The sequence below is a fragment of the Balearica regulorum genome, chromosome 1 (assembly GCF_011004875.1).
Source record: "Balearica regulorum gibbericeps isolate bBalReg1 chromosome 1, bBalReg1.pri, whole genome shotgun sequence".
Classification (NCBI taxonomy): domain Eukaryota; kingdom Metazoa; phylum Chordata; class Aves; order Gruiformes; family Gruidae; genus Balearica; species Balearica regulorum.
Genome location: NC_046184.1, coordinates 49447558 through 49460470, shown reverse-complemented (window position 1 = coordinate 49460470; position 12913 = coordinate 49447558). Strand labels below are relative to the sequence as shown.

The 12913-nt window shown below is 35.4% G+C and overlaps 1 protein-coding gene across 1 annotated transcript; it reads left to right on the top strand.

Moving 5' to 3' along the window:
- Window positions 1-215: 215 nt before the first annotated feature.
- LUM (lumican) lies at window positions 216-11960 on the top strand. Its single transcript, XM_010312353.2, has 3 exons — window positions 216-584; window positions 3672-4568; window positions 10919-11960. The coding sequence occupies exons 2-3, from the start codon at window positions 3692-3694 to the stop codon at window positions 11071-11073; spliced, it is 1032 nt and encodes a 343-aa protein (XP_010310655.2). The 5' UTR covers window positions 216-584; window positions 3672-3691; the 3' UTR covers window positions 11074-11960.
- Window positions 11961-12913: the final 953 nt, after the last annotated feature.

Sequence of the window (12913 nt, the reverse complement as noted above, 5' to 3'; positions counted from 1 at the left end):
CTTAATCTAAAACTTTTTTAAAGGTTATTTTACTGCGGACATAAGATAGTTAAACAAAAAGGCAGAAAAATGAATGAGTCATTTGGCTGAAGAAGTACAGCAGCATTGAGGTTTGAGTGTTATTTGTTAGCTCATGTCTAGCAGTATAAAATAAGTTGGAAAACAAAAGTCTGTTTGTAATTTGTTTTACAATCTAAAATGTTTTCCCTCTAAAATACAAAAATTCCTTGTGTAAAAAATGGCTAGTGGTCTAAACTTTCTCAGGTTTGTGAAACACTGATCATTCTCTCATCCCACAGGAATAACAGATGGGTTGTCCTTGTACAAAATATGGTATCCACCTGCACTTCATTAAAGAGCTGCGTTTTTGTACATGCCACACCACAAGATCACCATGATGACATAGCAGCTTCAGAGAACAGCGTGACTAGGGCTTTTTTTTTTTTTTTTTTTTTTCGCCTCTTGTAACACAGAGGATCTGGCAGAGTTTTACCTCCTGACACTGTTTACAGCATATATTGGTTGATACAGTCCCTTATTGCATCTGCTCTGGGAATTAAGGAAAGCAGCTTCAAGGCAGTAAGGTAAGTGTTGCATGTTTTAACCGTAATGTTCAGCTATTTAAATGTAGCTGTAATAGGAATGTGAAAACATGTCAGGATAAGTTTGCCAATTTGTAGATTGAACACAAATCAACAGTTGCTTAGTGGATTCACTTTCTCACTTTCCTAAAACTACCTCACATATTTTGTGCATCAGTGTTGCACTTTTTTGCAGTCTGTTTTGTTCTACTTCAAAAGAAGAGTCGATGTACAGTACAAAGAAATTTGTAAGACTACTCACTGCTTACTTATTCATTCATAATCTATTAGTAAGAGCTCCAGAGACTCCATTTGTTAAATAATTTTACTTCATTTTACAAAACGACAAGGTATTCTGATATTTAAATAATTAATCAAGTAAACAATGATAAGAAAATCATAAGCATTTTGAATTTTTTATATAATTTAAAACCACATTTTCAATATACTGTTGAAACTTTTAAAAATTAAATCTTTTGCAAACTGTGTAAGATGTTATGCTGCAGAATTAAGGTATATTTAGTTTAAGGCTGATTGAATGATAAGATTATACTTGTTTTGTTTCACAACAACTTTAGAATTAACGTAGTATCAAAGTAGCTCCAAAATAGTTTGAATAGTTTGTCTACTCTACTGTAGTAAGCATTTTTCCAAAATTGTGGATTTGCCATTGAGTATGATTTGGCAAGTTGCCTCAGCAGCTTCACAAATATTTTCACAGGTATTTTACAACATAACTGGTTAGAACAAACACAGGCAATTAGTTCAAGCATGCTTCTGCTATTAGATAAACATCTAAGAATGCATTCTGATTTTATCTTTTGGATTCATGTAGTTCAGTGCAACAAACAATTATGTGTACACGATCTATTTACCTTTTACACTTCTGACAGAGAAACATTTAGATACGTGAATGAGAAATCCATGTATAAAACACGTTAACTACACTATATATGTACTTTACTGTGCTATTTTATGTCACACACATGATCATATGTCCTTGCACTACAGAATTGTCACCTATATATCTTAAAATGTTGTTGATAAAATAATTCAAAACACTTGTTATCTAACTTTTAAAATTATTTCCAGGGTCCTGCAGAGCTGTATACTATTTAAAAGAACTGTCAGCCTATGATATCAATAATAAAATTTATCATTACAAATATAATTTAAAACTAGAACAATAGAATTTGAATTTAAAATGGATATTTGTGTTACTTTATCAGTAAGACTAATTATGCAGATGTGTAAAAATGTCACTGTAAGGCCAAAGAGCGTAGTTCAAGAAGTTCATTAAACTGAGTCTTATACTTTGAATACAGAAGCAGTTAGTTCCCCCATCCTTAATGTTTAGTACCTAAATAGGACCAGATTTTGAGCTGAATTGTGTCACTGTAGTGTCTTTGCTTTCAGAGGAGCTGTACTTATTTATAGCAGCAGGGGACTAAAGGTTGAGTTTGCATGTTCTCATGCAGTAATGAAGAACAGACAAAGGAAATTACACTGATAACTCATATTCCAATAATGGCTCTGTCCTACGGTTTGTAATTAGGTAAACGTGACGAGACCAACACCGTGGAAAAGATATGCAATTGTCCTCCTCATTCAGGGGACAGCAGCTTAATATCTAGCAGAGGGACTTTGTGGGTGATTAACTGGAGATAACATGAGAACATTTTTTTAAAAAATCTTCATGCTGTACTGCATGAGATCAATAGGCTTGCCTAGAGGTACTTTAGTTGAGATTATTAGCTGACTAGAATGTGATGTGGCTTTTATCAAGTCAATAAAAGAAAGGAAATTTAGAATTAGGGAAGACTTTCTAGCTATGGCCCTGCATTTTAACTCTGTACTCTGTGTAACATTAAATAGTGCCAATAGCAGGACTGACTTACTCTGCTGGAAGATTGCCCAGATCTGAGATCAATGTCTGGTGGTCTGTTTACAGTCTTCACATACTTTCTGAAATTACTTGAGAACAAGAAGGTTCTAATGATTTTCTTAATCATCTCACTCTCCGAACAGTTGTTGAGTAGACCGAGCCTTGTCTTTTACTGGTGAAAAGTAAGCTCGCTGACTTCAGTGATGCTAGACCCACTTTTCCAACACAACATCTATCTAGGTAGTAAGAAATAAAAGTAAGATATTAACCGTCACAGATTAGCATCTTGTGGAGTATCTGAAGAGAAAGGTATGCCCTTAAAAAGTAAGGTGAGACCACTTATAGTGGATCACAGCAAAACATCCCCAAGGACACTGAACATCCTTTTGCTGTACGTGAACTGAGAGACCAACTATGTGAAGCCAGTGCTTTATTGTTCTATTGATTTATAATGGTCATACAATGTAATCAACACATTTATTGTTATACATAGAATTTGCACTATCTGAAATTCAGTCATTTCAGATCCACTGTAGATCCATATTAGATATACGTGTGCACACATATGCAGTGCTGGTTGTTTGACATATCCAGAAGAATATGCTAGGTATGTCTATTAGTCTGTTCTTTAAGTGAACATGAAACTTAGTGGACCATACTTTAGTGGACATGACCCATGAGAAGCTACAGGCATCTTAACAACACGCTATACAGCAGATCATTACCCTGAGTTTGTAACTTCCCCAGCTCTTTCAAACTTACGTCAAATTGCCACGTTATTTACATATGAGGCAATTTGGTATATTACGAATGTTTGATAGAATTTAAATGGCAGAACTAGCTCTGAACATGGCCTTCATCAAAACTGAAAACTCTTCTGTGCCAAGTTTAAAAACCATGGACTTTACCATCCTTCTTGTGACTTAATGAATGAATATAGGAAGACATGAAGAATGTTTTACTTACAACAGCAGAATGGCCTGCAATTTTGCATTACAAAGGTAGATTGTAACAAGACAAGGACTGTAAGTTTATAGTAGAAACAATGCAATACTATCAAACTAAATTTTTTTCTTGATAGCGTTAAACAGGAAGCTTAAATTAATTAGTTTCTAATTATAATCTTTATGTGGTAAAATTTCAAATATTGCTGAAAGAGAGAAAAAAATAAAGTTATAACTTCTTTATTCCCTTTCATCATACAGGGACAAGACACATTGCAAAGATGACTTTAAACTCCCTACCCATCTTTTTGTTACTGATTAGTGGCATTTTTTGCCAGTATGACTATGGTCCTGCAGATGATTATGGTTATGATCCTTTTGGGCCTTCTTCAGCAGTCTGTGCCCCAGAATGTAATTGTCCTTTAAGCTACCCTACTGCCATGTATTGTGACAATCTTAAACTGAAAACCATTCCGATTGTACCAAGTGGAATAAAATACCTTTATCTTCGAAATAATATGATTGAGGGCATTGAAGAGAACACGTTTGATAATGTAACAGACCTACAGTGGCTGATCCTAGATCACAACCACTTGGAAAATTCAAAAATTAAGGGAAGAGTCTTCTCTAAACTAAAGCATCTGAAGAAACTTCACATTAACTACAACAATTTAACTGAAGCTGTTGGACCACTCCCCAAAACTCTGGATGACCTGCAATTAAGTCACAACAAGATCACAAAAGTCAATCCTGGTGCACTTGAGGGGCTGGTGAATCTGACTGTCATTCACCTCCAGAACAACCAGCTGAAAGCAGATTCTATTTCTGGGGCATTTAAAGGCCTGAATTCACTTTTGTATCTTGACTTAAGCTTCAATCGACTTACAAAGCTACCAACAGGACTGCCTCACTCCTTACTCATGCTGTATTTTGATAATAACCAGATCTCCAATGTTCCCGATGAGTACTTCCAAGGTTTTAAAGCCCTGCAATATTTACGTTTATCCCACAATAAATTAACAGATTCTGGAATACCAGGCAATGTCTTCAATATCACGTCACTGGTTGAGTTGGATCTCTCCTTCAATCAGCTGAAGAGCATTCCAACCGTCAGTGAGAACCTCGAAAACTTCTACCTCCAAGTCAACAAAATTAACAGTGAGTTAAATCTGTGTATTTTCATTAATATTTGCCACACTCTAGACATTGATGGTCAATGCAAGTATCTGAAAGAGTAGATTAACCAGTCTGAAGAAATGGTACTGGTTAGACTGTTAGCACACTCACATTTCTGGGACTATTCTCCACATCAATGTCAAAAGACAGTTATCAGAGCTACTCAAATTAGCCTTAAAGAGAGAAATTTCTGTTTTCATACTAATGTGGGTATTATTGGTTAAATTCTCATCTCATGTTAGAGTAGCTCCATAGAAGCCAATGGAGTTGTCTTATACAATTGAGTAAAAAACAGTGGGAAAATTTTGATCAGTGTGGAAGATGTTTAGAATTTGTAAGTCAGCAAAAAGAGACAGAAATCAGCTGAAGATCTGACTGTGGTATGTGTAACCTTTCAGGAGGCTGGCAGTGAAAGTGCTGGAGGAAGGAGAGAGGGAGAGGACAACAAATTCGTAAGATATCAGGCACAAGGGATAGTGAAAAAGACACAAAGTCTCTGCTTTTTTCTCTTTCTTCCCTTCTCTCATGCATCGTCCCTTCAAACCCATCTTTAAATCCAAAGAGCTGTTCCTGTTGTTTTTTCTTTTCATTCCCATTTCCCACATCGTATGACCAGGTGGTGAGCTTGTCTCCAATCAGTCATGATTTGAAAAAATTGATTTGACTTCTGAAGTCAATAAATGTCACACTTTACATGAGATCATAGAGGTTTCTATTGGGACACGGCTTTTACAGGGCTGTCCTAATCCTGGGATGGGAAGGAGGTGTTGGAGAGCTGGAGGGGCCTCACCATCACATCAGAAGCTCTCCAGCTGCACCTCTGTCAGTGATGGTCCCTGATGGAGAGGCAGATCTGTCAAACATAACAGTGTTTCTGCATCAGTTTCTGATGGCTTACATCATCTTGCTAGCAGGGATAAAGTAAACCATAAAACTTGCTCTTCTATTTGCCTGCTTATATCCATCAAGGGTTTAGGATATCAGTGTTAGCTATTCCATACATAGCTAACTCCATACAGATGTGGCCTTTAAAGTCAAATATTTTAGCACAGATCTTACCAGACAGAGGGCAAGATCTTTGAAATATTTTGTATTTACTATGCTTCACATTTTTCTCAATGTTATTACATCTCAGTGCCTTGTTTCGATGAGGGAAAATAAAGAGTTAATGCTTCCCAACTGAGGGACCACATGCACTGACGTGTAGAACTCTATCAAATACTCTCCCTCTCCTAAAAGAGCTAACAATTATGATGTTTAATTTCCCATGAGATAAGAGGCAATATTCCCTGCCTAGAGTGGTTGTTCTCAGCCTTCTGCAAGATACCCAAGTACCGAGTTTGCTTTCCATTCACATTTCCAAGGACTTCTGAGTCAAGGACTATGACAACAATTTAATTTTCAATGAAAGCTGTATTTCCAGAGTACTGGTCAGCAGCAGAGGGGTATGGCGTGAGGAGTGGGTGTGCGCTGCCTACTGCTACACTGTCATTGTTACCCTATGGACTGATGCAAGAGAACTCTGATTTACTGGGTTTTGCTTAACCATAAAACCTAGCAGACTTCAATAATAAATTTTCTTGACTATCTAATTTCACAGCCATAATATTTTGTTCCCTAAATGCTAATTGACAATGTCAAAGAAAATTTAGTTATCAATAAGCATTTCAGATTAATGCAGTACCAGATACAGGGTGATCAAAGCCTTTGCAGTTCGCTACTTATTACAGCTGACCTACTGTTGTGAGTGCTTAGTCTTTCCAAAAATTGATTGACCTTTGAGTATTTGAGCCTCAAACAAATGACCAGTTTCTTTTTTTAATAAAATATTATAATTTGCCAGACATTTTCATAAGGATGACTATAAGCAAGGCCAGCTTCCCTTCCATACCATGGCCCATGGTACACATACACTGCGAGAGAGAGACTTCGGTATTAGGGGTAATGATAATTTGTCCTAAAATGTACAAAAGGTATAATCTTTCAGATTATGCTTACATAGCTTAAAGCTTTCACTAATACTGAAACCTAACATAAATATATTTCTCCAGAGTTCCTAATTTATTACTGTCTCCCTTTTTCTCAGGTACCTTTAGGCTAGAAATTAAGATTTATATTTGTCTAAAAAAGAGTAATCTGATTCCAACCTTTTTGACATTGCCAGAAAGAAAGGGAATATTTCTCTAAATTATTGTCCATGAGTTTCATCCTGGGCTTGCTACATTCATAAAAAATTACCTATGTGAGAAATACCCTCATTTGAGTGACTTTGAGCTTTTTGAACAAGAGTTGATGAATATACACATAAAAAAATTGTAGCAGAATTGGCTTCACTTTAGTATGTTCTATCTTTGTCTGTGATGTGAGGGTAATGGGCAAAGTGGATAGCAAACTGGAATGAAGACAAATTCAGACTAGCTCCTCTGATCTCTAACTAATAAATTGAAGAACATCCATTGTGTTGAATGTAAGTTTGGTATAAACTGTATTCTCTATATACTGTACTTGATACTAGTTGGATCTCCAAGCTAGCATAGGAGCATAGGTTTATAAAAGCCTTTGCTTTCTCCATACCTTAGCCTAAACTGTAACTTCTTTTTATTTAATATTTATTAGTAGTAATTTAAGGGTGGAATTTTCTGTTTAATAACAACAGTTCTTTGCTACCATGCTTTAAGATGCCACTAGGTGTATATATATTTTTTTATATATATATGCACACACACTTGTTTTACAGACTCCTCAAGACAAAAAGAAACTCTGCAGGATGAAAAAAAGTACAGGAATCAAAGAGGTTCAGTGATAGAAGAAGAGGGTCCGAAGGCAGGCTTCTCCATATTTCCTTTATACTTTTAAAGTATTAAGGAGAGAATTGCTGCTTCCACATGAAACCCCAGCAAGGAGTATAACAAGGGGGAATATGAAAGTGTGCCAGAGGACAGCTAAGGGGCCACATATTCTGCTCCAGTCCATTGGCTGGATCAATACCTACACCATAATTGTACTTATTCTAAATAGAGTTAGTTCTGGAGGTGCTTGATGGCCTTTTATCTGGTTCACTCCACCAATCCCAACAGGATTTTTTCACAATGGCCTGTGCAGAAATTTCTTACATATGATTACTGTGCGACCACAGACCAGCAAGGATGACTATGGGATTTCAGATCCCATTAGGATTGCCCACTGTATTGCACACCTGAACAAGGATTCTTTGCACAGTTAATCTTCCTCTCAGCTAAAGGCTGCTTACACTACTTATGTACGAGATGATACACTCTCACCTAGCATGTAGTACGAAGTCAATTCTGTCTAAAAAATAAGTGTTTCTATGGTCCCATTTTGCTCTGTAGGTATTGGAGAGGAGAGGAGAGATATACCTGATTTTTTTTTCTCCAGATATTTAAAATATTCAGATAATTTGTTAATATTAGAATTTCTTATGGCAACACACACTTTTAGTGAGAAAATAATTGTTCAGCTGAAAATCCAATTTTCATCCAACCCTTATTCCAGTGTTTGACTCATGCAGGAATTCTGTGTTGGGAAAATGCCACACTAGTGGTAAATTCTAGTACATTGCCTCTGAACCTGAGTAGTATAAATTCAGAAAGACATTTTAACACCTGCAACATTAATAACTGTAATAAAGGAGGAAGTAAGCTACTGACATATTTTATGCAACAGTACTCTAGTCTCACTAATTGCAGTTCCCATACAGATCATATAGGTATCAGCACATCAAGTGAATTCACAAGACCCACTTATTTTCTGCTACTGGAGACTGCAATTAGAAAACAAATATTTTTAATATGCTTCTAACGACTGACAATTATATGAACTGTATAAAAAAAATAAATCCAAATGCAAACAGTGTGCACCAAATATTGGAGCCAAATCCCACTGAAGTCCATGACAGGGTTCCTTTGATGTCTGTGAAGACTAGATCTATACCGACTTCCAAAGTGGTTTCAGTCTCATAGTCAGCACAGATGAGTATTTTGGTAACAGAGATAAATTGTGTGCTTTATATGAATGAAGTTTACATCTTTCGAGTAGTTAAGCATCTACCCAACTTATATAAGCATACCTTGTTTTGCAACCAAATGCTAGTATTTATGCTCAAAAGTCACAATATGGAAAAAAAACAAGTAAGTAAATTTAGAAAGTTTTTAAATGTCCACCTTCAACAAAAATATACTTACCATGTTGTTCCTGAATGACAAGAAAATGGAAAAAAAATGTATATTAGAATTCATGTTTATTCTAATCTTTACAAATTACTCCCAAACTATCTGCAGAAAACTGAACCTAAACAGTTAATGGCATAGCCTGTAGGCCAAGCAAATAAGTTCAAAGTCTCAGGAACTTACGTTTTCATTCAGCAGAATTCCACACAGATCTAATCTTATAAACATCTCTCAGATTATATGATCCTAACTCACAAGAATCATCAGTGCACTTCAGCTGGTACATTCTAAATCAAAAGAGTATCAGAATTAGTCTGCAGTCTTAAAATTATACTATATTGCAATATGGACTGCCCAATAAATGTGCCATTAAGGGTGCATTTTATCTCTTACCCTTCCAAAAGAAGGCTGTACAATCTGCAAAATCTAGGAAATTGTTTTTATTTGCTTTAATCAAATTGGTGATCAAGATCTAACATTTGAAATATTTTTTCCTTAATCCCTACTCAAAACAATTTATTTTATGAAAGATACACAAATCTTTACCCATTCTTCAACATCATATCTCTGTGTCCAAAAAAATACCTAAGCTCTCATGTTTTAAAGAGCTGCCTGTACAGATGGGTGTACATTTCGTAAAGTGTACATTAAGCACTAAAACATAATTAGTTTACACAAGCCATGTTTCATCAAAGATAGCAGATTATTGCAATGTCAGTTCTGAAAGAATCTAATTGAGGTTAAAGTGGAGATATGAAAGACACTTCCTCCACTTCCTTTAGTACTACAGCATGATGCAGGTCATCACGTTTTCTTGGAAGAGTTAACAAATCATGTAGAAAAGATGTATAAGGCAGTGCTTTCAAAAATCCATGAATGACCTATGATTGGTAGTTAAAATGGCATCCAGTTTTCCTTCCTTGATTTCTCTGAAATTATGAGAGCTAGTCCTTTGCAACCTAAAAGCAACTAAAGATATGAAATCTGTCTGCATACTGGTGAAAGGGTTCATTGAAGGAGTCCCTTTAAAATATTTCTGTGTGAATGCAATTGATGTCACTGGCCCAAAGAAGAACAAGCCTCTCAGACTGCTACTTAAGTCGTGATGGAGCTTTTCAATAGACTAACCCTCTGTCTGACTCAAAGGAAACACAAGTGAGAATGAAATAACATCTTTGCAGAATTACACAATGGGGTATGTAGGGGACATCAGGTTTATTTACATACGTTCTCTCTTGAGAATAGATCTTCTCTGCATAATAGGGGCATATAATATGCATATGTGTGCGCTTATGTATACTGAACACAGAATTTCTCTTCATGTGATTTCTAGCTTAGTTAATACTGCTCATAAGATACAAGACATAGTTTTCCATTCAAGACTTGTTAGGTGTTATATGAACCAAATAATACTTCAACTGAATAGAGACTACAGATATAATGATAGATAAATTACAGTAAATATAAATATTTTTATAAAAAATTTTTACATTTATACACACCTTCTAATCCTGCTCTTCTGGAAAGGTTCAACTATATAATTTAAATGTAAAACTCCTCCCCAACCCCAGACCCAAATTTCATTTTGCAACTAGTAAATCAAAATGACACATCCAAAATAATATTTGACACAGCCACTCATTGGACTGCCTGTTCTTAAAAGTAAGGCTGTATCATGATTTTACTTTCTCCGGAAACTTTTTACTTCCATTAATGTCTTATGTAGCACTGTTTTACCCTTCCATCATAACGTACCCAGCATGATTGATTCCTCCTTCTGCATCTCCGGTTTTACTGGAGATTCATTTTTTTACTTTTTTCTAAATGCCAGATTAGATGTCTATATAAAATCTCAAGTCTTAAAAATCAAATGGGTATTGGGAGCACACAGCCCTTCAAAAACTCAGTTTGAAATTCTGAGTGTCTCACAACTAATGGAAAGAACCTCTCCTAACACAAGCCTCTGAAGTTCCAGTAAACTCATGGGGAACTACATCAGTGGATATGTGAAATACTGAAAAAATGGTAGAATAAATTTAAGGTCACAATTTCAAAATAAAATTTAAAAAAGCAGAAAAATACTGAGTTTGTCCTATTTGTCCTAATTATTCATTCTTTCTTTTACTCATGTTCCCTTTGTTTCAGAGTTCCCATTGAGCAGCTTCTGTAAGGTTGTTGGGCCAATGACCTATTCCAAGATCACACATTTGCGCCTGGATGGAAACAATCTCACTCGGGCTGACCTGCCACAGGAGATGTACAACTGCCTTCGGGTGGCTGCTGAGATTTCACTGGAGTGAGATACCTGGGAGCATCCAGTTCCCTTCTAGGGGCAGTAACTACAGGAATTACATCATGATAGCTCTTTAAAATTAGGATACGCCTTTAAAAAATTGTCAATCTGCATATTATCCATTCTGTTTGTTAATATTTAGCATGCACTTGGCAACCTTAAGGAAATGTGTGCATATTTTTGCAAATGGTTGTATTTAGAAAGAACAAGAATGACCAAATGTAGTGCAAAATATGCCTTCATCTGGCTAGGTAAGTTGATGAAAAGCATTCAACTTCATAAAAACCTACATCCATGCATGCAATATATGTCAGCTGGTACCAGGCTGGAAGTCAGGTGGGTTTCATCGGAGTGCTGAACAGTGTGGGCTAGCTTCTGTAAATACAAGATTCCTCTCCAACCAATCCAACTTTCTTAATTATTGACACCTTCTTCATATTATTATCTATTACAAAAGAAAAAAATGTTTTAACAATTTAAGAACAATCTAAAATGTATGAAAATATGTTTTCAGAGCCCATGACATTATTAAATTAATGGAATATGTGACAGATAACAGGAAAACAAATATTTTCAGGTTAAAAAATTGTTTACTCTTCTTTTTTGTCATACTTCATTTAAACTTTCATGGTAAAATTTTTATCCATTGCTGGTATAATTATTATTTCAAAGTAAGTCATATATATAGAAGTATTTTTATTCAATTATTTGCATGCTACGTTTAACCAGACTGTAGAAAATAAAACATAGCAAATAGTATTTTTGTGTCTATATCATTGTCAATTAAGTTTCAGTCTTTTATAAATTGAAAAAAAAACAAGTTAAGACAAGATAAACTAAGCTATTCTATTATTATTAAAATTTATTTTAAGGTTAAATAAATTGTTTTCTCTACTTTCAAGTTTCAATATGTTTGTAAACATATAATTTAACATACTCCACTGCACTTGTGTTGGCCATTAAGTTGATGCCTTTTGAAGTTTGCAGTACGGGAGACATGGCACTATGAAATAGTGCAAATTAATTTCTCAGTATTGTCAAAAGAACAATGAATCTCTCAGAAGCCACAGGCAATGAGTAAAATGCAGCCCTAGCTACTCATGATAGCAAGATGGTAGTATATTCTATCTGGGAATGAATAGTCCAAAGATTGTCAGCATCCTGGAACACACACTAAAACAAATGTTAGTAACTGAGCACCATAAATGGCTTGCTTGAAGGACAGGTCATCCCATGGGTACTATTTTCCTTTCAACTACGAGACTATTAAATACTCAAACAGAAACTCTTCTAGTTTCTATAGCAAAAGCAGAAACTATCACCTCTGAAAAAATAACAACACACCAAACCATTTAGTTGGCACATTGTCATTTCCAGATGTTCAGAATCAATACCTGAGGCAAAAAAAAAAAAAAAAAAAAAAAAAAAGAGGAGAGATTCAAGAGACAATAGAAATATTTCCCTCAGTTTTGTCATTTTGGAACTCATAAGTGTTGTTGCTTTTTTTTATCCACATACAGGAAGGATTGAAAGTAATGTTTGTTACAAGTAAGCTAGAATTCTCATAGAAGAATAAAGTCTTAAGCTGGAGCTTTCTGAGCGCATCAGAGCTGGAATCACTATGGAATAGCACCTAGGCATTATAATGTAGGAGAAGAAGAAAGGAGTGCATGCAAAACCCCCCCAGAGAATAGAAAATTATATGAGAAACAGCATTCAACCATTTCCAGAGAGATCTTAACCCAACTGTCCCCTTCACAGGAAAATAGCCTAAAAACTAAGACCTCTACAGCACAAACTGATACTGAGAAGTGTCACCACACAGCTGTGATCTAGCAAACAGGACA

Excerpts from the sequence above, each read along its gene's own strand:
- LUM (XM_010312353.2), top strand. The coding sequence starts at position 3,692 with ATGACTTTAAACTCCCTACCCATCTTTTTGTTACTGATTAGTGGCATT. Across the intron at positions 4,569-10,918 it reads CCAAGTCAACAAAATTAACA|AGTTCCCATTGAGCAGCTTC; the intron begins GTGAGTTAAATC and ends CCTTTGTTTCAG.